The sequence below is a fragment of the Bubalus bubalis genome, chromosome 2 (assembly GCF_019923935.1).
Source record: "Bubalus bubalis isolate 160015118507 breed Murrah chromosome 2, NDDB_SH_1, whole genome shotgun sequence".
NCBI classification, from domain to species: domain Eukaryota; kingdom Metazoa; phylum Chordata; class Mammalia; order Artiodactyla; family Bovidae; genus Bubalus; species Bubalus bubalis.
Window position 1 is genome coordinate 5,022,188 of NC_059158.1, and position 26,082 is coordinate 5,048,269.

A 26,082-nucleotide genomic window follows, 5' to 3' on the forward strand; every position below is an offset into this window, starting at 1 on the left:
CAATTCTAAACGTGATAAATAATTCTAAACTTCTAATATACTGAAAACAAAGTTTCAGAATATATAAAACAAAAACTAACGTAATTACAGAGAGAAATTAGAAAATCCACTAGAACACAAAATTTTAACACCTCTTAGGATCTGAAAGATCAAGTAGAAGAAAAAGAACATTAAAATAGAGACAATTTGGCCAATAGAATTAACAGTTTGGTCTAATGAACACCCAACAACTGGAAATACGCATACTTTCAAGCACTAACACAACGTTTACAAAAACTGACCTTATTTTAGGTCAGATGGCAAATCTCAACAAACTGTAACATTTCAGTCTTATATGAGTCTATTCTTGGACCACAGTCTAATGAAAGCAGAAATCAATAAGAACAGAACTGAGAAGTCTACATGTTAGGGAAAAAAAAAAAATCCACATATGCAAGTAAAAAGAAAAGAAATCATGACGAAAAATAAAAAAAAGTGAGAATTTTAAAACATTTCTACAGCACTTTATATTGACAAAACAGTATTTCATTTCATTAGAAAGTAATCCTGTGAGCCACCCAGAAGCTATATTCTCTCTGCTAGACAGCGTAACAGCAGAAATGCTGTTTATTATGTAACTACTAAAGCAAAATTTTATATATAAATAAAATGCATATCAAAAGTGATTTAGAAACTGAGAAATATAAGTGAAAGTGTTCACTACTAAAAATATTAAAAGGAAAGAGAACCAACCATCTCTTTTAGAAGGTATATTAAATAGCTAAGAAAGTTACAAAGAAGAGATTTAGCATCAATGTTTAAAGCTCAAAAAGTTCATAAAGTCATTTGGTTTAAGAAGGCCCTTAGATCCTCATATAATATATACAAACTCATATGGTAAAGTCTTTATTATTCACACGACATGAATGAACATGGTCAAAAATCTATGCACAAGTGGAGGAATCGTTACTGCTCACACGCACGGTCCTGGTTTCCTGGTTCCAGCCTCTGTTCAGTGGTGCACTGGCAATTAATAGCTCTTCTGAAACTGCCTACAGTACAAAGGGAATTTTCATTTAGGGTTCCCCTCCCTTTTCATGTGCAGGATATTTTTGGAAGTATGTTTTCTTTTTCCATCCACTGAAAAGAGAATTAAGAAAATTCCAACATGCCTGCGTGTCAGCAAGTACTCTTTTTGGTCCAGGTACCAGAGGATGATGGATGAGCTTGTCAAGCCTACAGTAGCGGACAGAGGGAGTTGGCAGAAGTTCTGTGTTATTGAAAGAAATTTCAAATACTTATTTCATCTCCTCTATTAACTTTAATCACATTTTCAACATGCAGCCAAGAATGAAGCTTTGACAGTAAGCCATAAATTTACACAGGCAGGCATTGTCACTTTTCTGCAGGAGCAACGCTAAGATAACACAAGCGAGCTGGGTATTTTCTTTCTTGTGCCTCTCTTCACTGAAGAGCAATGAAAAGACCTGAAAGGTCTATCCATACCTCATTCATTTGCCATAAATCTCTTGAAATTATTGCATATAATTCTGCTTGGTTCATGGTAAATAAAAATCTATTTTGTTCCTCAATTAGACTGTTAAATGCAGATTTTTAAAGATCACAGTGATGACAGAACTGGTACATGTTTCATCATAATACACCTGCTTATGAGAACAGACGTTCAACACTAAAAAGGATTTACATTTAACATGGATCATTTGCCGTGTGGGCAAATACTTCTGGTTTACTCAGAGCCAGGATCTTTATACGGTTCCAGAGGGAGGCCTTGGCAGAATTTGCTGATTACTCATTAAATGGCTGAAACATGTAGAGACGTTATTTATCTTACAAAGCTTACCCACAGCAAAAACAGACGTAAAAATGAGGTAAAGACTATGGGCAAGATTATGGTTCTTGGAAAGGTTAAAAGTCAACCGTGTTTCTGGTAAGCTTTTCCTTGTAAGCATGTTTTAAACAAAGCTGAAAACATGAAGTGTTGGAAGGCCACAATCTTAACAAGCGTGTCTTGTTGTCCAGCGAAAACACAGCATTATACAACTTCTCCCAGCGGGCCGCTCAGAGACCAGCGTGGCCCCATGTCACAGCAGAGACGCAGTTCTGATGCTCCTCTCTCTTCAACATGATCTCTGCTCCCAGGACAGCTGTTTCTGTCTACATTACTCACGAATAACACTGTATACATTCCTTCAAGAGCCAAGGAGGCCACGACAGGCAGACACCATCTCTGCTTTCTAAGCCACAATGATAAACTAACATTAACCCTGCAGAAGGATGAATTAAATTACTTCCCTAAGAAGTCTGTACTTACGGTTAGTTCTCCGAGATAATCAATCAATGGAAAGCAAGACTGGTCCACATTAACCGAGAGCACGTGGATACCGCTTTCCTCCAACTCCTTCCCCTTTGAATGATCATTTAGAGGCACTTGAAACTGGAAAGATGTGGCACTCCTCTAGGAAACAGGGAAGCCTCCAGGAGAGGGCTCCATCTTCCGACAGAAGAGTGCCATCGAGTATATTGCTAAGCTTGAAGCAGAGGCTAAATGGTTTGGTGGGAGGTTTTTTTTTGAGGGGGGAACGTCAGTTTTTTCTCGTTAGTTCGTCACTGCTGTGGTTCACGTTCTCAGAAGGTTGAGAACCTTGCCAGGCCCTTCTCCATCTCGGCGTACTGCTCGCGCAGCTTCTCCACGGCCTTCCTGTGCTCCTCGTCCACTTCTGCCTGCTTGCTGTGCTGCTCTTTCATGAAATCCTCCCACTGCGTCACGTGCTGTTTCTCACTAGCTATTAAAAGGTCATTATGAATCTGAGAAAAGAAAATTTGAAAGTCACATGACATTTTCCAGACAATTATTTTGCCATGCAGGGAGACAAAAATAATTTTATCTCTTGACATTTGCTCACTGCAGCATAACAATCAGCTTGTAAGTCACAATGATAAAACTCCGTTAACAGTTTTAATGTCCAACAAGAAAACAACATATCAGACACATCTAAGGCCTCTCTTACTATGCCTGAAAGTGGGCATTCACATTTCTGAAATTTCAAAAATATCTAGTATTTTAAACAACAGATCCAAACACAATCCAAGTAAATTTTCATACGTCTATTTCTCCAATTCCATTTAATTGCATATAATTTAAAATTAAAGAATATATGCCAAAAGAATTGCTGTTGCAAGAAATTAAAATGCATGTCTTACACAAAATATCTTTTAGACACATTTAAAAGAACCACAGGTTATTAATCAATAGGCAAGAACTCAAGCAATCTCTTTAGTTCAGTTCCAATTCTTAAAGCAAATAAACACCAAAAGTATCTGCATCAAATATCCTAAGTTCATCTTGAGATGTTTCTTAATATTTCTGTATGAGGACACTAAATGGACTTCTTCATGGCCACTGAGCTACTAAATCGTAGATGCAAAGGTAGGACTCGCTGACACCCAAACCTAAGCCTTTTCTATCACAAATGCAAATCAGATCATTTCAGGGAAGTTTTTACACAGATGGCTAAAAGTCTTACATACACGCACACACAAAGCTATTGCAAGAGTATTTTTCTGCCAATCTGATCTAAAGTTCCTCAGCACCAAGGCTTTCCAAGTAAAAAGAGGTCAGGAGTGAATCTGAAGTTTCAGTTAGAGTGAAACAACCCCCTCAAGTACGCCCCTCGACCCAGGGGGTCTGAGCAGGCGGACCGTCGTGTGGAGAGACCAGGGTGGAGGTCTGCCGATCCAATGCGTTGGGGAAACAGGTTAGACAAAAGGCAAAACATGACTTTAACCTTTCAGCCTCAGAGGCGGTCCTTCTTCAAAAGATAAATAAAACATTAAGAGTTCATTAAATTCTTTTCATGGAACTTTGGCAAAACTATTATATTCTAAGAGAAAAGCCATAGTCAGATAAGAAAAATGCAAATAAACTTTATCAAAATGACACCCTGGCGTGAGCTGGAAATTAATTTCTAATAAGCACAGAGGACAGGAACTAACTCCGCATGCTCAGAAGCAGGTTAAAGAGCGCCCTAAGCCGGCAGGAGCGAAGGTCGTCTCGGGGGTCGTCTACTGCAGCTGTCAGGGAACGCAGCGCACCTGGCTGTGACTGCCGAGAACGGAGCCTAGACGGGGCGCCCACCTGCTCCTCCCTGAAGCAGCAAAGATGCCCCCAAGCGCATCCCAACAGGAGCACGCCTCCTGGCCTAACAAGCCAGTGACTGTTCACAATTAAAAAGGACTCTCCCAAATAAGGGACAGGGTGGGTGGGAGGCAGGCTCACGAGGGAGGGGATACATGTATACTTATGGCTGATTCATGTTGTAACACGGCAGAACCAACACAACATTGTAAAGCAATTATCCTCCAATTAAGGTGTCTCCTGTGCCTCAAACCGTAAAGAATCTGCCTGCAATGCAGGAGACCCAGGTTCGATCTCTGGGTCAGGAAGATCCTCTGGAGAAGGGAACTGCAACCCACTCCAGTATTCTTGCCTGGAGAATCCCATGGACAGAGGAGCCTGGCGGGCTGCAGTCCACGGGGTCGCAAAGAGTGGGACACGACTGGGTGACTAACACTACTACTACTACCCTCCAATTAAAAATAAATTAAAAAAAAAAAGGAACAATCTTTTGTAAACAGTGAGCTAACTTCAGACGACCACCTCCTGGGCGCAGTGATTCTGCTTTGAAGGTCAAATAAAGGGACTCTGTGTCAGTGTGAAACAAGGATTCCTCTAGCTGAAACACTCTTGAAAAATCATAGTCACATCTGTCGTTATGCTCAACAGATTCACACACAACTAAGAGAAGAACACAATATAGCAATCAAACTATTTACCTGTAATAAGTTAAAATTACCGGTAATAGGTAATTATGGTTTGCAGTTAAAATTTCTAGCAGCTACCAAAAATGTGCATATTAAATTATACATTCAAAAGTTGATGTTCATGGTGGTGGGAGTAATTAGTATTTTTGGCGAGCAATCTGCAAAAATCGATTAAAACAGAAAGTGTAAATATTTATGGCTCAGTAGTTTCTCTTGGATTAGCATTTCCCCTTCATTTTTATTAAAGAAGTATTACAGAGCCTAGAAACAAATTCAAACACAAGAATATAAAGGGACAGCCCCCTCCTCCACCCCACACACACATCAAATGCATTTCCTTTTTTCTAGCGCTGTTACTAGTTGCATGGCTGCACCTGTAGTCTTTTTCCTATGTTTATACAAACATGTACTTAACAACTAATGGAGCCATATCACACGCGCTGGTCCGCATGGACAATTTTTCAATAATGATACAATACATACTAATGGTGCACACAGCAGGAGCGGGGAGAGCTCTGCCTGAGTGGAGGCCACAAGAGGGGGCACTGTGCGAACAAAGTTTACATCCGTGACACACGCAACAGAAAGGCTGGTTTTTATTACCACCAGGCGCGGGCAGTGCTGAATAAGGTCAGTGACGCAGGACTCCTCACCCCCAGAGCCTTCTTTGGTCTGAGTTCTAAACAATTGCTGAGGTTACTGCTGAAGTTCAGTAATACCCAACTTTCAAATTAGGACATTTTCATTGTTTATCCTTTAATAATAAACTCTGAAGTTAATTTAAAGGACTTCAGGTACAGAGCCAATCCTGGACAAACTGAGTTGCCTACACACATTTCATTTCCAAAGTAAACTCCGAACAGCTCAGAATCATGTCACATGCTTTCCTTAGATGCTCGGCCCCTCTAACCCCGGGGTCACTCAATATTCTTGCGTTTAAAAAACAACAACAACAACAACAAACAGCAGAGCAATCGCAGAAATCAAGTCTGAATTAGTTCAAATCTAGAATTCTACACTACAATGTTTACCTAAGTTTACATATTTTTACTCTGTACTTAAAATTTTTTATCCTGTGGAGACTGCGACCCACTGCAATGGTTTCCAAAGAAATATAGTATTGCAATTTCTAAAATTTGCTGTGAAATGTACTTTTTATGAATCTCTTCCAGACTTATGTTTAATACTTTCCCGAACTATGTATGTGTGCATTTTATTGCAATTAAAAAACCTTCTAGTTTCAGGGTGGGTGGGGTTCCCAGATGAAATCAATTTCATACTCAAAGATGTAGACACATTTGTTTTCTCAAGATAAAAAAAGAAAACCCCACTATAAAAGAAAATAAAGGAGAAGTTTACTAAGGAGCTGTAACTCGGTACTAAAAGTAATTAGCTGTAAAGGTTTTGTCTCTTTCTACAACAGAGAAATAGTAATAATAACCCAGCTTCCTTATGTCCCATTAGAGATAAACGTGAAGTCAGTCCTGAAGGCAAACTGTGTCCAGGACCAGGTCTATAAAAGAAGTGATGGACACAAACATTTTTGCATGCGTTACTCTAAGCTGGTAATTCTCAACTGGGGGGTGATTCTGACGCTCCTGTCCTCTGTCCCCCAGATTTTTGGTTATTACAATGCAGGTTGGGGGGAAGGGGTTATACTGGCATCTGGTGGGTAGCGGCCAAGGATGTGCTGAACATCCTACATAAGACTCTACAACAGAGATTTATCTGCTCCAAAATGTCAACAGTGCAGAGGGTGAAAAACCTGGATCTAAGGGAAATCTCTGAATAAACCAACGGTCGTCTAAAAGGTTCTCTGGAGTATCTGTAAGCAATACATGTGCCTTTAATCTTACATATGCCTTACGCAGATAAACGAGAAAGTACTAAGTGTCAGAATAACAAGTGTAGTTATTTTCAGTACTTAAAACACTATGTACGGTCACCCTGAGGGATCTGTGGGGTGCTGATTCCAGGACCCTCATGGATACCAAAGTCCGCAGATGCTCAAGGCCCTTAGAGAAATGGTACAGGACACGGCATGTAACCTGTACATCTTTCCACACGTTTAAAGTCATCTCCAGATTACGCATAATACCTAATACAATGTAAATGCTATGCAAGTACAATGTAAGAGGTCTAGAAACCGCTGCTGGCATGTGGCAAATTCAAGTTTTGCGTTTTGGAACTTTCTGGAATTTAAAAAATATCCATTTAGAACATTTTGGGTGAATTCACAGATGCAGAACCAGCAGATACAGACAGCCTAGTGTACTGACCCACTACCTGCCATCCCCAAACTCTATCAAGAGAAATGGCTAAGCCACACTACCTCACTGCTCTCCTAACAAAACAAGATGACGACTAAATCTAGTAAGTACTTGTGGACAAGATGAATCAAAGGATTCACATTCACTTTATTATTATCTCTAGTCTGACTGAACAGAGCTTCAAAAGTTGATGCTTGTGCGTGAACCCTGTAAACTAGTGTCAGATATCAATCAACTCAGCGTCTGCTTTTGACGGCTTATTTAAGTCACTGCATTTTATCCGCCGTGTATTTTCATTTCACTGCTCTTATTGGTAGCACCCAATATGCAGCTTGCATTAGTTACTAGTTTTTAAGGCATATGTCAAAGAGCTGGGGAATGTGCCTTTGTTGTTCTGAGTGTACTTTTAGGTATCAATTGCGGGAAATGTGACTTGGATGAATGACGTTTATCATGATTTACTTCCCACAGAATTCCACAAATTGTCTCGATATGAAAGCAATAACGATCAAAGGCAATGGTCTATTTTATTCCATTACTACTCCCATCTTTCTTTGTTCTGAGAGCCATTCAAACACACAAAATGCAGCCAAGGGAATAACCAAGGAGCGGTTCACATTAGACTGTAAAATGCAGCTAGAGGTCAATTTTGCTTGGTACAGACTTGCTAGATGAGAAAATAAACCTCACTTCTCTGTCTTATATATATGTAGTCCCAAACCTCTGCCATACACAGTTTTGGCAAAACCAGGTAGGACAGTTGAAAAAGAAAAAGACTTTAAAGATCCTTATTTCAAGTGCTCTGCTAACTAGATAAGTACAAATAAAGATATTTCAATATATTCTAAAATCCTGATTTTTAATGTGTATTCCATTAAAAAAAAAACAGTTCAATAACAATCTCTGAGATAACACCTATATTTAAGATGAAAATCCCCAAGGGCTTTATTATTTCTTGAGGCTCTCTTTTTTTTTTAATCAAGGGACAGTATCTTTTAATTTAGAAAATCATCAACAGGAAGGATTCTCAAGAACTTCACCAGCTCTACAGACCACAGCAGGGCTCTTATCCATAGTGATTGCCTGCATCTTACCCCAACACTCGAGCTGGTGGGGAAAAATGCCACCTGACACTTGGAGAGTAAGACTGTTTCACATAAATTACGCAGCACAGCGGGCCAGGCACCTGAGCCATCCACCACCCGGTGAGCACCACCAGCATTTGTGGTGAAGCTCAAGGGCTTACCCAAGGGCACGTGGTTAGCTAACAAAGGCAAGCAGCTAACAACACAAGATACCACGTCTTTTTTCCCCAATCTGGTAATTTTCCTACTTAGACACTGTTAATACACCAAATGTGAAAAAAGTTCAAAGAGTCAAGAAGAACCATCCATCCCCAGTATAATTTTAGGTTAGTTCTGCTCAAGAATGGCAAGAATTGCCATTTTATAAAAAATCAAATTGCTCTGAGAATGTCTTAGAAACGAAGATCAATAACGAGTGCACAGTCACATTAAGAAAAAAAAAAAAGACTCTTTTTCACTTTTATTTTGAAAGCCATGAGAACTCCACGTTAGCCAGGGCTCTATCATAGTCTCCCTGATTCTCAAACGCAAACACGTCCCTGGTGCTTCCGCAACAAACTGCTTCACATCTCACGCCTGGTTCTTTGTGCTCCTCTCCGGAAAGACCCACGTGGATACTCCACGGGCCAGCTCCCTGGACCTCTCCCATCCATTGCTTCGCTCCCCTTGTCCCCTGTCCTACAATATCTTTCTTCCCATCTTCCATCACTCACATTCCTACACGAGGATCAAGGTTGGGCTGGGGTGCCCCCATCCTCCTAGTAAATACACTTTTTGCCCGGACCATGCAAAGTTCCCCACAACTTTATGACAGGTCTTAACTTCATCCTACATTCTATTCGTGTCAGTGGTTTGGGACTCCTAGATCTTTAGCTTCTGCATGTACAAACTGCCTTAAACTAAAATTTTTCACCCCCAGTGGCACCTAGTCAAGTAGAGACCAGAACAATACCTGCGGTCCAGCCGGCCCCGGCCACCCCGCCCACGGTGGCGCCCTCACCGTGCTCTCTGGACACCGGGCGGGTACGACACCCCGACTTCCCCGGCCAGCACGGCCTTGCCAGGTCACAGGTGTGCTGGCGACAGCCCTGCTTACCCCCCTGGCCCACTGGGATCCTGTTCCTCCCAGGCAGCCTTCCCACCTGGCTTAATCATCAAGTCCTTTTGGTAAGGCTTGATTCATCAAACTGCTGAATCTTTAAACTTCATATCAACATTAAGAGTTGAACAGAAAGTTGAGAAATTTAAACTTGGGCAAGGTTCTTTTTTTTTTTTTTTTTTTTGCAGTGGCAGATCTATACCATTATCAACCACACACTGCAGAGAAATGGAGACAGTAATACTTGCTGATATACTACATGCAAAAAGGCAGTATTTTCCATATTTCTTAACAAGCATATTTCTACTGGCTTAGAGCAAAAAGTAAGTTATGAAAATTCTTTAAACTATAAGTTAAAACACCAAAGTATCACGGGAACTTAAATTCTTGTGCTGTTTTTCCACACCTGAATTTAGTTAAGATATAATTTAAATAAGCAAAGCACTACCCAGCAAGTGATTCACACACTCTCAGATTAGTCATTAAAGAGCCCATCCACAGGCACGAATGCCTCCTCCTCTAGAAAAAATATACATCATACACTCAAGGCCTCAGGCTCAAAGACTGCTATTTCCAAGCTGGTGAGTATTTTCTGTTTCATGTAAAAGTCCTATTCTTTCTTCTCCTAGACAGAAATCCATTTTCAGGGAAAACACGGAAATGTTGAAAAGGAAAAAAAAAGAAGTCTGCAATCTAAATTATAAAAATACACAGTGCAATTATCTGACTTCACTGACTCAGCACAGCTTCAATGAATCAGCCATTTTTTAATCTTTAAAAATCACTGCATAAAAGAAAACAAATTCAGAGGTTTTTTTTTTTGTTTTTTTTTTTAACCAAAAGTAACTGCTAATAATATGATGATAAAAGCCCTGGAGTTACAGGCTCCATTATCCAAAGGTTCCACTTTTACCTTTTTTTGCTCCTGTTCCCTCTGCTGGAGTCTACGGACCGAGTCAGTAGCTGCTTGCACTGAAATAAAACAGACAGTGGATTTTCAGTCACCAGCCCTTACTCAAGGGGAGACTTATCTGGATTAAAAAACAAAAGGACAAACAAAAAAACACTTGGATTGTCTTAGATCTCAAGAAACTACACCAAAAAAACTGGTTTTGTTCACAGCATGGTGGCTAAAAGTGAAAAAAAAAAAAAAAAAGGATTCGGAACGGCATAATGAGTACTACTATCATTTGTAAGCCAAGGACATTTAGTACCGATTTCGATGACAAGTCATCATTAACAACCTCAAGATTCTCTGAAAAGACATAAAACACCTGATAAACGTATTATTCCCTTCTGATGGAGGCAGCCTTTACAGCGTCTCTGATTCATCAACTTCCTCCCTCCTTTTCCTCACCCGTACTGCCGCTCCCTTGCAGGCAGGACTTGATACCCAGAAAGCGCCAATGACCTTCTACTATTCTTCTTCCCTTCTCTCCCATCTTTTAATTCACCCTGGCCAGACTGCCAGACTCAGGTTTCTCTGGACTGCTTGCTTTCGAGTCAGTTCCCTTTTCAATGAATTAAAACAGCTGGTAATAATTACTGTAGCTAATTGCTGAGTATGACTATGTGCCAAGAGCTGTGCTAAGTACTGTCCACGTTTTACTCCTCTCCACTTTCCTACTAGGTGAGGATCACCGTCCCATTTTACAGATTTTTGGCATCTATAAAAAAATGGAGGTGTGAAGAAGTGAAATGTCCGTAATGGCATAACGTGACTGACAGACACGAGAGCGGGGCTTAAAATCAGACCCCGGCTCTGCAGACTCGGCTCTCACCTTCAATGCTCTACCCCTCTCACGATTTCAGCAAGGACAGTGGTCCATCACGCCAAACCTCTTCATTTCCCAGACCCATTTTATTTCTGCACACACGTTTTCACTTACTGCGCTGGCTGGCGTGCAGGCTGAGAGTCAGCCTCAGTCAGTCACACCTAGAGTTGAGCTCTTACTACCTGTGTGACTGCTCTGGAGCCTGTCTGCTTCCTCACTCATTCAGCCATTTGTCAGGTGATCTCCTGAGCAGCTACTAGGTGCCAGGTGCTACCGCTGCTGCTCCTCACCTCTCAGAATCCTTGTTCCTCATTTGTGAAATGAACGTAATGACTGGTGAGAGGACTTCAGAGCTGATAGGAGAAATAGGTAACGAAGTAGACAGCATGCTTAAAAACCACGGAAAGAGTAACACTAATAGTAAAAAAACACTAATGAGTGCAGAGCAGAGGTTCTTGCACATAGTAAGCAGTCAAGAAAGTTACTGCTGCTATTACTCTACACCCTGGCCCCTCCCTAGTGCTTTCCTCATTCCTCTCCTCTAGTTATAATGTTTACGTTTCAAAAGCCCACTCCCACGAAAGTGCCTTCATAAAGCCCTCCAGATGAACCCTTTCCCTATGTGGACTTACTCTTATTTGAAATTCTTTTCTCAGGCAGGTGTAAATCCTACCACGTGACCTTGCACCGCCTCAAACAGAGGCTTCCCCAGCTGTTTCACAAGCAGGCCTTCCACCCGCCCCGAGCCAGCCCCAGTGAGCTCCGAGCTCCGTGCAGGGCAGGCGCTGGGACTTCCTCCAGAAGAATGTTAGGCCCTCCCTGTGCAAGCATGGCAAAGAGGAGGATGCCACTGTTAAAAAGTCAAGTTTTTATCAGCAGCCATTTGTTCTAGTCCTATCAAAGATAATACTGAAGTACTAAAAGTGAAGGTTCCCAATCATTGTTTGTTCTAATAGAAAAGCTGAAAACAAAATAGGAGTTGATTAGATCTGCCTTCTTTCTGTGGTATATTAATATTACATCATGTCTCCTGAGCAGTGGTTCCATCATTTCCTGGTTTCCTTCCCCACTGGTTCTGCACATAACTTTTAAAAAGTACATTTTATGGACTTTGGGTGCTTCATCATTTTCTGGGCTTAATCTAAGAGTTACAGGAACATGACATTTATTTTTTCGTTTAAAAATTTAATTCGAACACCTCTGACAAAGGCACACTTTCCTTCCTTATCACAATTATCTTTGTATTTAGAATATCCATTTGTAGAAATTTCAGTCTCTGAAGTAATGTATTTTTTAACTTTTCATCCACATGACCAAAAAAAGGTTTGCTTTCCGAATTTAAGGAAACCCGTTTTCCTAAAATCTAAGAAAACTACCTTAGAAGTGACTACACTTTTCTTTTCCCTTTCCTCACAAGTCGAGACTCCACGAGGAAAAGGCTCATTTCTCTAACCTTTCCTGTCTCTTCTACACCACGTTTCGGTTGTTCCTAATTCAGTAGCAACAGGAACAGATTCTATGAAGAACTGAGATGCCTCACCCCACCATAACCACCCCACCCCCTGAAAAATGAGAAAAAGAAAGTGGGTTGACAAGATTCTTAGAACTCTAACATGCTTTAATTTGCAGAGAAACAGAGCGGGGGAGTAGGGAGAAAGGGATACAATAGGGAGAGACAGATAAGACAATTCTGAAAGGAAGCCTCAGCATTCTCCACAGATGCTCCCTAAGAAAACTAATCATACGAGTTTATTAAAAGACATCAAACACACAGCATGAAAAACGGGACTAAGGAAACAAACAGAACTATAACCACATCATTATAGATCTAAAAACCAATCAAAAACAGAAAGAAATTGAATAGTCTTAAGACTAAACAATTGGCAGCATTATTACTGCAGAACGGAAAGCAAATACTGTAAAACCTCACTTGTAGACAAAGTTAGGGGTCACAACTGAGAGGCTGGGGGGAGAAGCAGAGGGAGGGGTGAGGGCCTGGCCCGCCCCGCCCCCGGCACCTAATGCAGAAACGACAGCGCTCTAACTTCTGCCTGTCTTTTAATCATTATTTTTCTGAGTGATCTTTCAGTAACAACTCTCTCTTACAATAAAGAAAAAATTATTTTATTATATTTCCTTCAGTTTTACTTGAGATTTTGTTCTGCTAAATTCAAGTAAAATTTAAAATTAATACCTTAACTCAAAAATTGCCCGAGCCCATTCTTACCAAAAGTTCTCTTCTGCCCCTCACACCTTCCCAACTGTTCATTCAGTTGCCACCTCCACTCAGCCTTCTATTTTGATACATATACACAAAGATGTCGGCGTGATAATTCACCAAAGTTAAAAACCACCGGTTATCTTTAGATAATTAAACTGATTTATTGCTTTCTTCTTTTTCTTATTTTCTTATTTCTACTTTCTTATTACTTAGACATATATCCTTTTGTTTAAATAATGAAAAATAAAGTCTTAAAAAGAGAGAGGAAGGCAGGAAGGTAGAGAAAATTCTTTTACTATGGCCTTGTTAATTAACTTAAATTGAGAAACACCCTAGAGACCTTCTGTCCTTCTTACCCTCTCAAAGGAGGACTGGTTCCTGATTTTTTTTTTTTTCTTTTTTTTAAATTTTATTTTATTTTTTAACTTTACAATATTGTATTGGTTTTGCCATATATCAAAATGAATCTGCCACAGGTATACATGTGCTCCCCATCCTGAACCCTCCTTCCTCCTCCCTCCCCATACCATCCCTCTGGGTCGTCCCAGTGCACCAGCCCCAAGCATCCAGTATTGTGCATCGAACCTGGACTGGCGACTCGTTTCATATGAGATATTATACATGTTTCAATGCCATTCTCCCAAATCATCCCACCCTCTTCCTGATTTTAAGCAAGCAGAACAGACACTCAGCAGTGTCTCTGGGATGGAGAAATGTAAAGGCTGTGTCCTGCTGACAGGGTGCTGCGTGGGTCACTCTCCCCGCTTACGCACCCTCCCAGAGCTCAGGGACTTTCCGGGGTTAAGATTTCCAGAAGCCACAGGTGATTCTTGGCTCTGTCGCCCCTGCTCACCCAATGCTAAGACACTCAGCTAGGATTCTATTTACGTCTCCGTGTCAACAGTCCAGGATGCGCCCCCACCCCCAACGCCCCACTGTAGCTCAGTTTCACGCACAGTGTTAGACCAACAGCTGGAGATCCGCACTCCAAGCTCTGGGAGTCTCAGCTGACCGCATGCCCAGCTCAGCTCTTAGATGTGTGGAGCTAAGACAGGCCTGACGGGCACAAGACAAAACTCCACCGTCACTAACCTTGCCGCTTAACTGTGATCTACTCAGATGAGAGTGTGTCCCATAGATAAACACAAGCCAGCACCGCGGCTTAAAAGATCAACTTTTCAAACATGAGATTCCCCAGGAACAGCAGCTGGGCCCGGGCCAATTCTTAAAAAACTATGTTGGCTCTAAAAGCAAACGATTATCTCCATTATACCTGTGAGGTTTGTGATAACAGATACAAGGACATCTTCAGGCCGGAGCCTACTGGGGAAGCCATTCCTGTTTCTGGCAGCAGCAGTACCCCCAAGGCTGCTGTGCGTTTCTAATGCTAAAACTTTCATTATCGCCTCACATTTTAATTCTACCTTTTAGGAAAATACATTTACCGTCTGGATTCCCTGTGACCTCTAAAAACTTTGCTATTTCACTGTGAAGACTATGCTTTAAACAAAATTTTTTTTAAGTTATTTTTGGCTGTGCTGGATCTTCACTGATGCACGTGGGCTTTCTCCAGCTGCAGCGAGTGGGGCCACTCTCTAGCTGTGGTGTGCAGGCCTCTCACTGTGATAGCTCCTTTTGGTGTGGAGCACAGACGCTAGAGCGTGCAGGCTCAGAAGCTGCGACGCAGGAACGTAGTGGCCCCACGGATCCAGGGATCGTGGGCCAGGGACCAAACCTGGGTCCCCTGCACTGGCAGACAGATTCTTAACCACTGGGCCACCAGGAAGTCCAAGACTATGCATTTAACATGAGGCTTCCCATCAGAAATAGCAATGACCCAGGAATTAAACTGACTGAAAAATCCATTCATAGTTTTTAAAAAATACTAATTGTAATCCCACTTATTTTTATATACTCAAAGTGTATAAAAGGAAAGTTACAGCACATCTCAAAAGCATACACAGGCATTCTGATCAATAAATCTGAGTTTTATTTCCAGTGTAAGTCTAGACAGCTTCTCAAGGTTAAGGAATTGACTGTATGAAGGAGCAAGGGCATGTCTGCAGCGACACGTAAAGCCTGAGATCAGGTTTAGACTCTTCCCTCTTCCACTCAGAGAAACCACATGTCGCCCTGTCCTTTCCACCCTGCTCTGAGCATCCGAGGGCGCAGACTCACCCGGACTTGCACACACACCCTCATGTAACTCGGTCATTAACCAAGCCCTCCCGCCACTTCCCCTCACAGGCCACTATGTCACCAGCCTTTGCTTTCTTTAAAAAAAAAAAAAAAAAAAAACTTGTTTACTTGGCTGCACCAGGTCTCAGCTGTGGCATGCGGACTCTTAGTTGCGGTATGTGGGATCTGTTAACAGTTCCCTGTCTAGGCATGGAACCCAGGCCCCTGCAGCGGGAGCACGGAGTCTTAGCCACTGGGCCACCAGGGAAGTCCTGGTGCTTCCCTTTTCCCCTAGAAAGACTCTGCTTCGTTTTCCACAGCCTCATTATCTGCCAGCACCTCTGTCCTTGGACAAACTGAACAGCATCAATGTGGGTTTGAGGGGAAGCCCCAAGTTTCTTCTAACACCTCTAATTTTAAACTCAGTTACTCATAAAACTCCTTTGATTTTGTAATTTGATATGTTTAAAAAATATTCTTTTTAGCAAACATCTTTCCACATTAAAACATTTTGCTTAATGCAAAAAGTGATAAAACACAAACATTTACAACAGGACTTTTTTTTAAGTTAAAAACTCTGGTGTCTTGCTTGGCAACGAAGCTTCATTGCAAACCCTAATTCTTGGCCATCAAACATTTTCTTGCAGAATCATTTCTTAAGGTAAAAAAAGGTTTCAATTTTCTTATGTCCTGGAAGGGTAATCTTGCACGCCCACCTTGCTGGGGAGGTTGATGCTCTGAACATCAAGGGGGACACACACTGATCACCTGACTTCTGAAACTGGTCGGCTTCCCTCTCTCGTCTCCACCTCCCACCAAACACCCCGGAAATCTGTTTGGGCAGAGCGTGCGTTATGAAATAAAGCAATATAAAAAAAACGCTGGCTTACATCTCTGGAGAACTTGGTTTAAGCTGTCTTGCATTGTTGCTCTACACGTTGGAAGAGTATATTCATTTGTCTCATGGATCATATTCTTCAAATTTTCAAGAACTCGCATTTCTCGAAGACCACGTTTTTCCTATTAAAAGAAAAGTACATATTGTGCCTTAAATCTTAGCAATTACTTTCTGAGACTTCCACCCAAGTTCTGGTTGCTATGCTACTACTTATTACTGAAATTCATACAGCCTTCTTCTAATTATTTGGCGATGACTGAGGTCACAACCTGGAGGTATTTTTTTTTAAATTATGAAATGCTTCAAAAGTTGCAAATATGAGTCATATTTTCATACCAATGTTTAAAAATGGGCATGAGAAACACTAAAAGAAGAAGAAGAGAGGCCTAGACTCCATGCCTTTCATCTGTGGCAAAGAAATGATCAGATTTTAAGTTATATTTTGTTGTTCTTATCATCATAAAGCTTCTATTATTATGCTGATCCCACTTCACTCAAATAAAAGTGTGTGGAAAAAGTAGTAACGTGTGGGTTCTTCCCTGTGTAGAAGAGAGTTACCACTGAGGGCCTGAAACCACCTTACAAAGGCCTGCCTGCATGGTTGGCTTTGTGGGGAGTGGGAACTTGACCAGCCAACAGCTCCCAAGCAGGTAACACTTCCCGTGAATGACAAGACACCTCTTTCCTTCCAGGAGTCCGGAACTCTGATACGTGCCAGGCAGAGGCCGTCTACTTGTCGGGTCCCCAATAAGAACCCTGGACCCCCAGGCTCAGATGCGCTGCCCCGGAAGACAACACATCACATTGCCACAACCCACTCCCGGGGCAGTGAAGCGTGCCCCGTATGACTCCACCGGGTGAGACACTCTTGGAAGCTTCTGCCTGACTTCCTCTAGACGCCTCCCCAGGCACCTGTTCCCTTTGCGAGTCTGCTCTGCCTCCTTTGGCCACGATAGACCTTGGGCACCAGCCTGCTGAGAAGTGCTGGTGAACTGATGCATGGGGGTGGTCCTGGGACCTGGAGCCCAGCCCCAGCTTCAGAAAGCTGAGCTTAACCCACCCTCCCGCTTGGGTGGGGTCGACTGAGTGACTTGCTTCCAGAGAATAAAGCGGGGACTGAGAAAAACATGGACTTCACAGTGGAGTCAACAAAGGTGACCTCGTGAGTGACGTCATGATGACGGCATGCACCTCCCGAGGTGACGTGACCAGAAGGACGTGCTCCCTCGCTGGGACGCCTTCCCAGAGTGTGTCAGCCCCGTCTAATCCTAAGGAAAACATTAGACAGACCCAGACGGGGCCACACTCTACAGGATACTGGCCAGAACTCAAGACTGTCAAGATCAAGAGAAACAAGGAAAGCCCAAAAAATTGTCACAGACCAAAGCGGACTAGAGAGACATGACAATTAAAAGCAGTGTGCTGCCCTGGATTAGGTCCCGGGACAGGAAGAGGGCTGTAATGGAAAAACTGGTGAAATGTGCGTAAAGTCTGGTGTTTCATTAGCAGTAATGTTCCAGTGTCAGTTTCTTAGTTTTTACTGATGTAGCACAGTAATTAATATAAAAGATTAATAATGGGAGAAAGTGGGTGAGGGGTACACGAGAACTTTGTGCTGTATTAGTAAGTTTACTGTAAATCTTAAAATAATACAATGCAAAAAGTTCATTGAAAATGAAGACTGGTAAACGTGATTATGAGGAAATAATGGTATAGTTGTTACTAGAGGTTTTGTTTTGAACCATCTTATGGAGCAGCTGGGGTAAGATATTTCACTCTAATTTTTCCATAATAAAAAATTTTAAACTTATACAGAAGTTGAGAGAGAATGAAAGAATGAAACTTGGTTTCTGATGTATAACACCCCATAAAATTACAGACCCGGTGAACTTTTCTCAAATTGAAACTGATAACAAGTGCTCATATAATGTGCTTAAGACAGTACTTGGCACAAAACACTTAAAAATGTTAGCAATTATTCAGAGTATTAGTATAGTTATTATATTTTTACATTAAAGTCGTAATTTAATAGTATCAGAGAGGAAATGAGACTGATGTAATATTTAAATTTTCTTTTCTTCAAATAATATTCCCACAAGTCCTAAAACCATACTGTATATATATATAAATTTATTACATGTCATATGGGGGAGAGACTTTTTCCTTTTATTTAATAATCTGAGATACTTTTACAACCTAACCAAAATGAGAGATCAGATGTCAAGTGAAATTTTACTTTGTCCTGCCTTTCAAGCGATTTTTCTCTTTAATAAATCAACATTCAAATGTATCAACATGAACCTTCCCAACTCTTCTCATTACTGTACCTATGTGAACAATCTTTTTTTCTCCCTCAAATTTAATCCACATTGCCTCCACCTTTTCTGTATTTCTCTAACATCTATGTTTTTTCTCAGATCAAACATCAGCCCCTCTTCTGAAAAGTTCCCTCCCAACTCAGCTGAGAGTTATTCCCTCTTCTGAGATCTCAATCACTGTGCTTATTTTATCATCATAATTTCATCATCACAATCTGCTCTCTGCAGATGGTAAATCCCTGGAGGTAGAGACTGTTTCTTATTTGTTTTTGCGTATCTGCTGAGGCAGACAGTTCTGGATCCGTTCCCCTCTTCTCTCTCCCTCTGAACACCCAAATACCATTTGGTGGTGATCACCAAGCATTCCTAGAGTCGCTGCGGTGGTGGTGTGCCTGCTCGGTCGTGTTCAACTCTTTGCGACCTCAAGGATTGTAACCCACCAGGCTCCTCTCACTCTGGAACTTTCCAGGCAAGACCACTGCAGTGGGTTGCCATTTCCTCCTCCAGGGAATCTCTCCCACCCAGGGATCAAACCTGTGTTTCTTGCATCTCCTGTGTTAGCAGGTGGACTCCTTACCACTGAGCCACCTGGGAAGCATTTGGTGGTAAAGGTGCCTGTGGAACAGATACCACTAGCTGCCTCCCACTTGCCTTCCCTACTGCTGCAGGAAACGCACACATGATGGCTGGCTTCCCGAAGCCACCCTGTGAGCAAGAGGACGTGAGCAGCCCTCCCGGAGGAAAGGCTGAGGTTGTGGGCCTCTGGCCACGGTGGGAGGAAAGGAGAGCCACTCTCTTCAGGGCTCTGTCCCTAGGAACCAGTACGTTCCTCCAGACACAGTCGGGTATATTCAGGAACTCTTGAGTAAAACGGAGAATGAAACTTGCTGAAGATGAAGCAAGGAGCTGGTGCAGGACCGCAGGTCATGAACTGTGACCCATGCGGGCCTCCCCTCTCAGAGGTCCGGCACCTCCTTACTCGCTGAGACCACCAGGCGGACGCACACCAGAGGGGCCCCGCCGGGATCTCTGTTCACAGCACTGACTGGAATCGGGGGAATAAAAGCGCTGTGCAAAGTCGGGAGCAAGACAGTCAAGGGTCCTGAAACTCTAGCAAACACAAAAAGAGGGCCTGCAGTATTACACCAGGACGCCGATAACTGAAGTAACGCTGCCACCGTGTGGCCCTTACTCCTTTCTTCTGGAGACAAAATTTTATAAAGAAAAAGGTCATTGTTGCCAGGGGCATTAACTTTTAAAAATACATACACTACAAACAAGCTTCTCTTTAAACGTGAGCCAGTTTGCTTCAAGTGAACCACATTTAAACGGTCTAGAGAAGACGAAACTCACCACGTTCAACGTCATGTAATCTGTAATGGAAAAGAATCTGAAAAACAATGTGTGTGCATAACTCAATCCCTTTGCTGTGTACCTGAAACACTGTTAATAACTGTACTTTAATTAAAAAAAAAAAAAGAAAGATGGGAAACTTCCAGGAAGCCCTGACCGCTCTCCTCACCCTTCCTCCGCTTTCGTTAAGTAGAGGAGGGTATTATTTGGGCCAAGAAAAGAGCTGTAAATAGCGCAGGTATCTACTCAACTCTAAATCTCTAAAACACTCTCAGTGTCTCCCTCACAATTTGAAGGGGAAAGGTTAGAGTGTAACAGAAAAGGCAGCTGAGCCCGATGCAGAGGAATTTCCACTGAACTCCCAGAAAGACCGCCCCAGAGGTGACCGTGGGAGAGGCCAGCACCAGGGATCTTTCATGAAGACGACCCAACAGGCAGCTGCAGAGCGCACCAACACGCTGACGAAACGCTCTGAGCCCTCCAGAGACCATTCTCCCGTGAGCACAGGAGTCAGCCCGGCTGCATGAAGAGGGGCCTGGGTCTGGCTCACCCACAGATACAGCGCTGGTTCCTAACTCGAGTCTCACACAAAGTAAGTGCTCAAGACGCTCTGTTGGACCTTCTACAACAAGCTTACATCTACCACATCCAGTGTGAACATTTTCTTCTTTAGCAAACAATCTCCTTCCCAGGTGGTGCTAGTGGTAAAGAATCCACCTCCCAATGCAAGAGACATCAGAGATGTGGGTTTGATCCCTGGGTCGGGAATATCGCCTGGATAAGGGAAGCAACCCACTCCAGTATTCTTGCCTGGGGAATCCCATGGACAGAGGGGCCTGGTGGGCTGCAGTCCACGGGGTCACAAAGACTTGAACACAACTGAGCACACGCACACACACAGGTCTTTAGAGACACATTTACAAACTTTAAAAAAAACAAAAACTGTTTAGTATTTCAAATTAGTCAGCCTGGGGCAGAGGGGAGAAAGATGACATATGGAAAAACCAGTGCATGTTGGAAAAGCCAAGTTTTGGCCCAAGCTCTACCACCTGCTCCCCTGGATCATACTAGGCACCTCCAACACACCAGACACTCTTTCAGGCACTTGGATACAACAAAGCATAAGAACAGTTAACTGTCTACATTCTCGTGAAGGGCAACAGGCAATAAACAAGCAGAGAGTAAGAAAAACATAGGTAGTAATATGGGAGGCAGAAGTCTAAGGTGGTCCCTGAGACCCCCACCCCCAGATACACCCTGTGCTGTGATGTGCCCCAAGCGGTGTCAATAGGACAAGAACTGAGAACTTCCAGAGGTTCAAGCTGGATTTAGAAAAGGCAGAGGAACCAGAGATCCAATTGCCAACATCCACTGGATCATCGAAAAAGCAATAGAGTTCCAGAAAAACATCTACTTCTGCTTCATTGACTATGCCAAAGCCTCTGACGGTGTGATTAACAACAAACTGTGGAAAATTCTTAGAGAGATGGGCGTACCAGACCACCTTACCTGCCTCCTGAGAAATCTGTATGCAGGTCAATAACCTCAGATGTGCAGATGAAACCATCATTATGGCAGAAAGCAAAGAGGCACTAAAGAGCCTCTTGATGAAAGTGAAAGAGGACACTGAAAAAGCTGGCTTAAAACTCAACATTCAAAAAACTAACATCCTGGCATCTTGTCCCATCACTTCATGGCAAATAGATGAGGAAACAATGGAAACAGAGACAGACTTTATTTTCTTGGGGCTCCAAAATCACTGAAGATGGTGACTGCAGCCATGAAATTAAAAGATGCTTGCTCCTTGGAAGAAAAGCTATGACCAACCTAGACAGCATATTAACAAGCAGAGACGTCACTTTTCCGACAAGGGTCTGTCTAGTCAAAGCTATGGTTTTCCTGTAGTCATGTATGGATATGAGAGTTGGACCATAAAGAAAGCTGAATTGATGCTTTTGTACTGTGGTGTTGGAGAAGACTCTTGAGAGTCCCTTGGACTGCAAGGAGATCCAACCGGTCCATCCTAAAGGAAATCAACCCTGACTATTCCTTGGAAGGACTGATGCTGAAGTTGAAGCACCAATACTTTGGCCCCCTGATGTGAAGAGCTGACTCATTAGAAAAGATCCTGATGCTGGGAAAGACTGAAGGCGGGAGGAGAAGGGGACGTGCTGCAGTCCATGGGGTCGCAAAGAATTGGACATGACTGAGTGACTGAACAACAGCAACATGGCTCAGTCCTGCTGGACTCTGCGACCCCACGGACTGTAGCCCTCCAGGCTCCTCTGTCCACAGGATTCTCCAGGCAAGAATGCTGGAGTGGGTTGCCATTTCTTACTCCAGGGGATCTCCCTGACCCAGGGTCAAACCTCTATCTTCTGCATTGGCAGGCAGATTCTTTAGAGCTGCACCACACGGAAAGCCCAGACACCTGTCAGTTACTCAGTCAAACCCCAATGAAGTCCTGCTGTGAAGCTATTCTACAGTTTACTTAAAGTCTCACATCAGCTGACTTTAAGGGAGACCATCCCAAGGAGGCCTGACTTCATCAGTGAGTTCTTAACAAGGCCTGGGCTCTTCTTGGCAAGAGAGACTTGAAGCATGAAAGGGATTCCACCTGATGGAGTCTCCACTTGTTAAGTCTTTGAGTGAGTGAGTAAGTGAAGGTTGCTCAGTCGTGTCCGACTCTTTGCGACCCCATGGACTATACAGTCCATGGAATTCTCCAGGTCAGAATATTGGAGTGGGTAACCTTTCCTTTCTTCAGGGGATCTTCCCAACCCAGGGATTGAACCCAGGTCTCCCGCATTGCAGGCAGACTCTTTATTAGCTGATCCACAAGGGGAGCCCAAATCTTTGAAGAGGAGACCATATGGCAAGGAAGGTGGGTGGCTTCTAGGAGCTGAGTGACTCCCAGCTAACAGCAAGCAAGGAAATGGGACCTTCGTCTACCTCAGTGAGGAAGTGAGTCCCGCCAGTCACAGGAATCAGGAGGACCCTGAGCACCAAGTAACGATGGAGCCTGGCCCAGCCCCGGATTTTCACCCTGTAAGACCTTGAGCAGAGTACCCACCACACTGTACCTAGACTTTCTTCTCACTAAGGAACCGCCAACGATCTTTACATAGCAGGATAAGGGGACAGGGTCTAGTGAGTTTTCCGTGTGAGGGATAACTATTCTTATCCTGCAACAAAAGTAATGATGACAAGGAAAACCAACAGCCACCTTCAGGTACCAGAAAAGATTCCAAGAGACACACGCCTTTCATCTTCAGAACAACGCTGTGAAGCAGGTGTTCTGCAGACTCTGCGTCTGCCGAGCCCAGAAACGGTGTCCAGAGCAGCGCCCTGTCCGTGCCTCCTGGGTGCTCTGTACCAGAGGCTTTCTGGACTTGTAAAGGGTTTATGGAAACCTTCCCTCCTTTTGGCAGACCAAAGACTTCCTGCTTGGAGTCTCACTTGAAAATAAAATCCTGACTCATAGATCACAAAATTGTTTGTGTAACACCATTAACCACCATCAACCTATCAGGAGCTTGGGGTGTTACTACACAATGCACAGTGAACCAATTATACATGTGAAAAACCACAGTCAAACGCAAGAGGATGGCAGGCTGGCGCATCACGACTGGGAACAGAACATAAGAGGCTGGGTGGCAGATGGTCCCGCTACAAAGACAGGGACCAGGTCACAACAGGATACTGGCCTTTGTCTACAGACAGAAAATGACATCCGAGGGCTTTAAACTCTCTGGCAGAGTCCCTTCGACTGTCAATCCTACAGGAAATCAACCCTGAAAACTCACTGGAAGGACTGAAGCTGAAGCTGAAGCTCCAATACTTTGGCCACCTGATTCAAAGAGCCAACTCACTGGAAAAGACCCTGACGATGGGAGAGACTGAAGGCAAAAGAGGGAGGCAGAGGATGAGCTGGTTAGACAGCATCACGGACTCAATGAATTTAAGCGAACTCTGGGAGAGTGGAGGACAGAGGAGACTTACATGCTACAGTCCAGGGGGTCACAAAGAGTTGGACACGACTGAGTGACTCAACAACTACTACTCTGGCAGCAGCGTGAAGACTAGATTTGACTGGGTTGATAGGGCAGGCACACCGATCAGAGAGGACACATTTATGCAGTAATGTCTAGAAACTTGATCGCCGAATGTGACCTACAGGGGAGGGAATAGCCAGGGGTGATTCTCATGCTTTAACTTGAGAGCTTTGGGTAGATGCTGCTGCCTCAAATGAGAAAAAAAGAATACAGAAAAGGGGTCTGGAAAATTGACCCATCCATCTTTAAAATCTTTTCTTTTTTTTTTTTTTTACTATACCTCATCTTACAGAAGAAAAACTGAGCTCAACAGACAGTAAACAAGCCAAAGCAGACCCCAGACCTGGAGCCCAAGACTCCTCCCACCTACACTTGTGCTCCCTCTATTCATGTCAATGCCTCTTAATAAATTTTACTTTGTATATTTTATGGACACAAGAACAGAAATCAGAGATTTTAAAACTAGAGAATTTCCCTTCTGTGTATTAACACACTAGCAGATCAGGGTGGTATCTTTGCAAAATGAGTTGCAAATACTCACTTCAAATTCTTTCACAAAATAACGGGTTTCACCTTGGATAACTGGTCTGTGATCTAAGAGCCTTGAATGAATTTCTCCAAGATCTGTAAAGAGAAAATGAAATTCAAGGTCAACCCATGCTAAGTGACACAATCTCTAGCTTGTTTCACTCTTCCTGTTCCCCATAAACATAAGCAGGTTAAAATCCGGTTGAGACTATGGATTATCCCGTTAATAAATTGGTAAAGCAGTTTTGACAACAATTAGGCAATATCTAATAAAGTGAAGGCATATACACCCAGCAATTTCATGCCGAGATTAAAATCCAGTTCAGACTATGGATCTGGTTAGTAAATCGCTTAAGTAGTTTTGAGAGAGCAATTTGGCCACATCTAGTAAAGTTAGAGAAGGAAATGGCAACCCACTCCAGTGTTCTTGCCTGGAGAATCCCAGGGACGGCGGAGCCTGGTGGGCTGCCGTCTATGGGGTCGCACAGAATCGGACACGACTGAAGCGACTTAGCAGCAGCAGTAAAGTTAGAAGACATGCACACCCAGCAATTTCATGCCTAAGTATGTGCCCTAGAAAAACCTCTTATACAAAAGAGAGAGAATGTATGATTGTTTACTACGGGACGAGTATAAGGAGAGGGAAAAAAAGGGAGGGGAACACCCTAATATACTCATGGATACTACAAAGCAGTGAATGGAAATGAATACAGTGGGTTAACACTTATTAACATGGACAAATCCCACAAATAAAACGTCAAGCACAAAAGCAAGTTTCAGAAGGATAAAGCAAGTAATATAAACTTTCACAACAGGCGGCTTCTACAAGGAAGCAGGAGGGGCTGGGTCGGTTTGCCGTTGCTGAGAGGCACCTGCCGCGGAGAAAAGGGGGCGCACCCGGGCCAGGGTCCCCCACCCCCAGCCTGCCGCAAACCCGAGGCCGCCGGGGCTCGACCTGCGGCTCGGCCCCGGGTCAGAGGGCGCCGCCTGGTCGCTGGGGCTGCGCTGGGACCACCAGGCGAGAGCCCTGCTACGCCATACCCTTGATAATAAGGTGCGCCGGCGAGCCCGCGAACCCCAGAGAGTCCTTCTTCTTGCCGCCGCTGCCGCCACCTAGGGCGGCCTCGCAACCCACCGGGGTCTCCGTCCCACCGCCGCTCATCCCGAACAGCTCCGCCCACCCGCGACCGCGCTGCGCCTGCGCGCACCTCTGCGGCCTGCTCTCCCTGCGCGGGGTTTTGGCGTCATCAAAGGGCGTCGGGGAAGCCGAGTCAACCCAGGGGCGGTTCCCGTAAGGGCACTTCAGTGTAGCCAGTGACCTGACCTTGAAGGAAGCCGGTGCCGCCATGCTGGATTAGGGCAGGTGCTGCCGGCAGAGGAGGATGTCTGAAAGTTAGAGCTAAACTTATTCCCCCTCCCTAAACCCGCTGGCAATGGCAACCCACTCCAGTACTTTTGCCTGGAAAATCCCATGGATGGAG

At 43.5% G+C, this 26,082-nt stretch overlaps 1 protein-coding gene across 2 annotated transcripts; it reads right to left on the minus strand.

Annotated features, from left to right (window-relative positions):
• Positions 1-869: 869 nt before the first annotated feature.
• BLOC1S5 (biogenesis of lysosomal organelles complex 1 subunit 5) lies at positions 870-25,864 on the minus strand. Of its 2 annotated transcripts, none has more exons than XM_044926828.1 (5): positions 25,810-25,864; positions 24,615-24,697; positions 16,340-16,469; positions 10,189-10,247; positions 870-2,805 (listed from the first exon to the last, which is right to left on the minus strand). In XM_044926828.1, the coding sequence occupies exons 1-5, from the start codon at positions 25,847-25,849 to the stop codon at positions 2,626-2,628; spliced, it is 492 nt and encodes a 163-aa protein (XP_044782763.1). In that variant the 5' UTR covers positions 25,850-25,864; the 3' UTR covers positions 870-2,625. The 2 variants fall into 2 exon arrangements, with proteins under 2 accessions (XP_044782763.1, XP_006044829.1); XM_006044767.3 differs by lacking the exon at positions 25,810-25,864 and adding an exon at positions 25,643-25,803.
• Between the last annotated feature and the right edge of the window lie 218 nt (positions 25,865-26,082).

Excerpts from the sequence above, each read along its gene's own strand:
- BLOC1S5 (XM_006044767.3), bottom strand. The coding sequence starts at position 25,763 with ATGAGCGGCGGTGGGACGGAGACCCCGGTGGGTTGCGAGGCCGCCCTA. Across the intron at positions 24,698-25,642 it reads GGCGCACCTTATTATCAAGG|ATCTTGGAGAAATTCATTCA; the intron begins GTATGGCGTAGC and ends TTCTCTTTACAG. Across the intron at positions 10,248-16,339 it reads AAACCAAGTTCTCCAGAGAT|TGCAAGCAGCTACTGACTCG; the intron begins GTAAGCCAGCGT and ends GTTTTATTTCAG.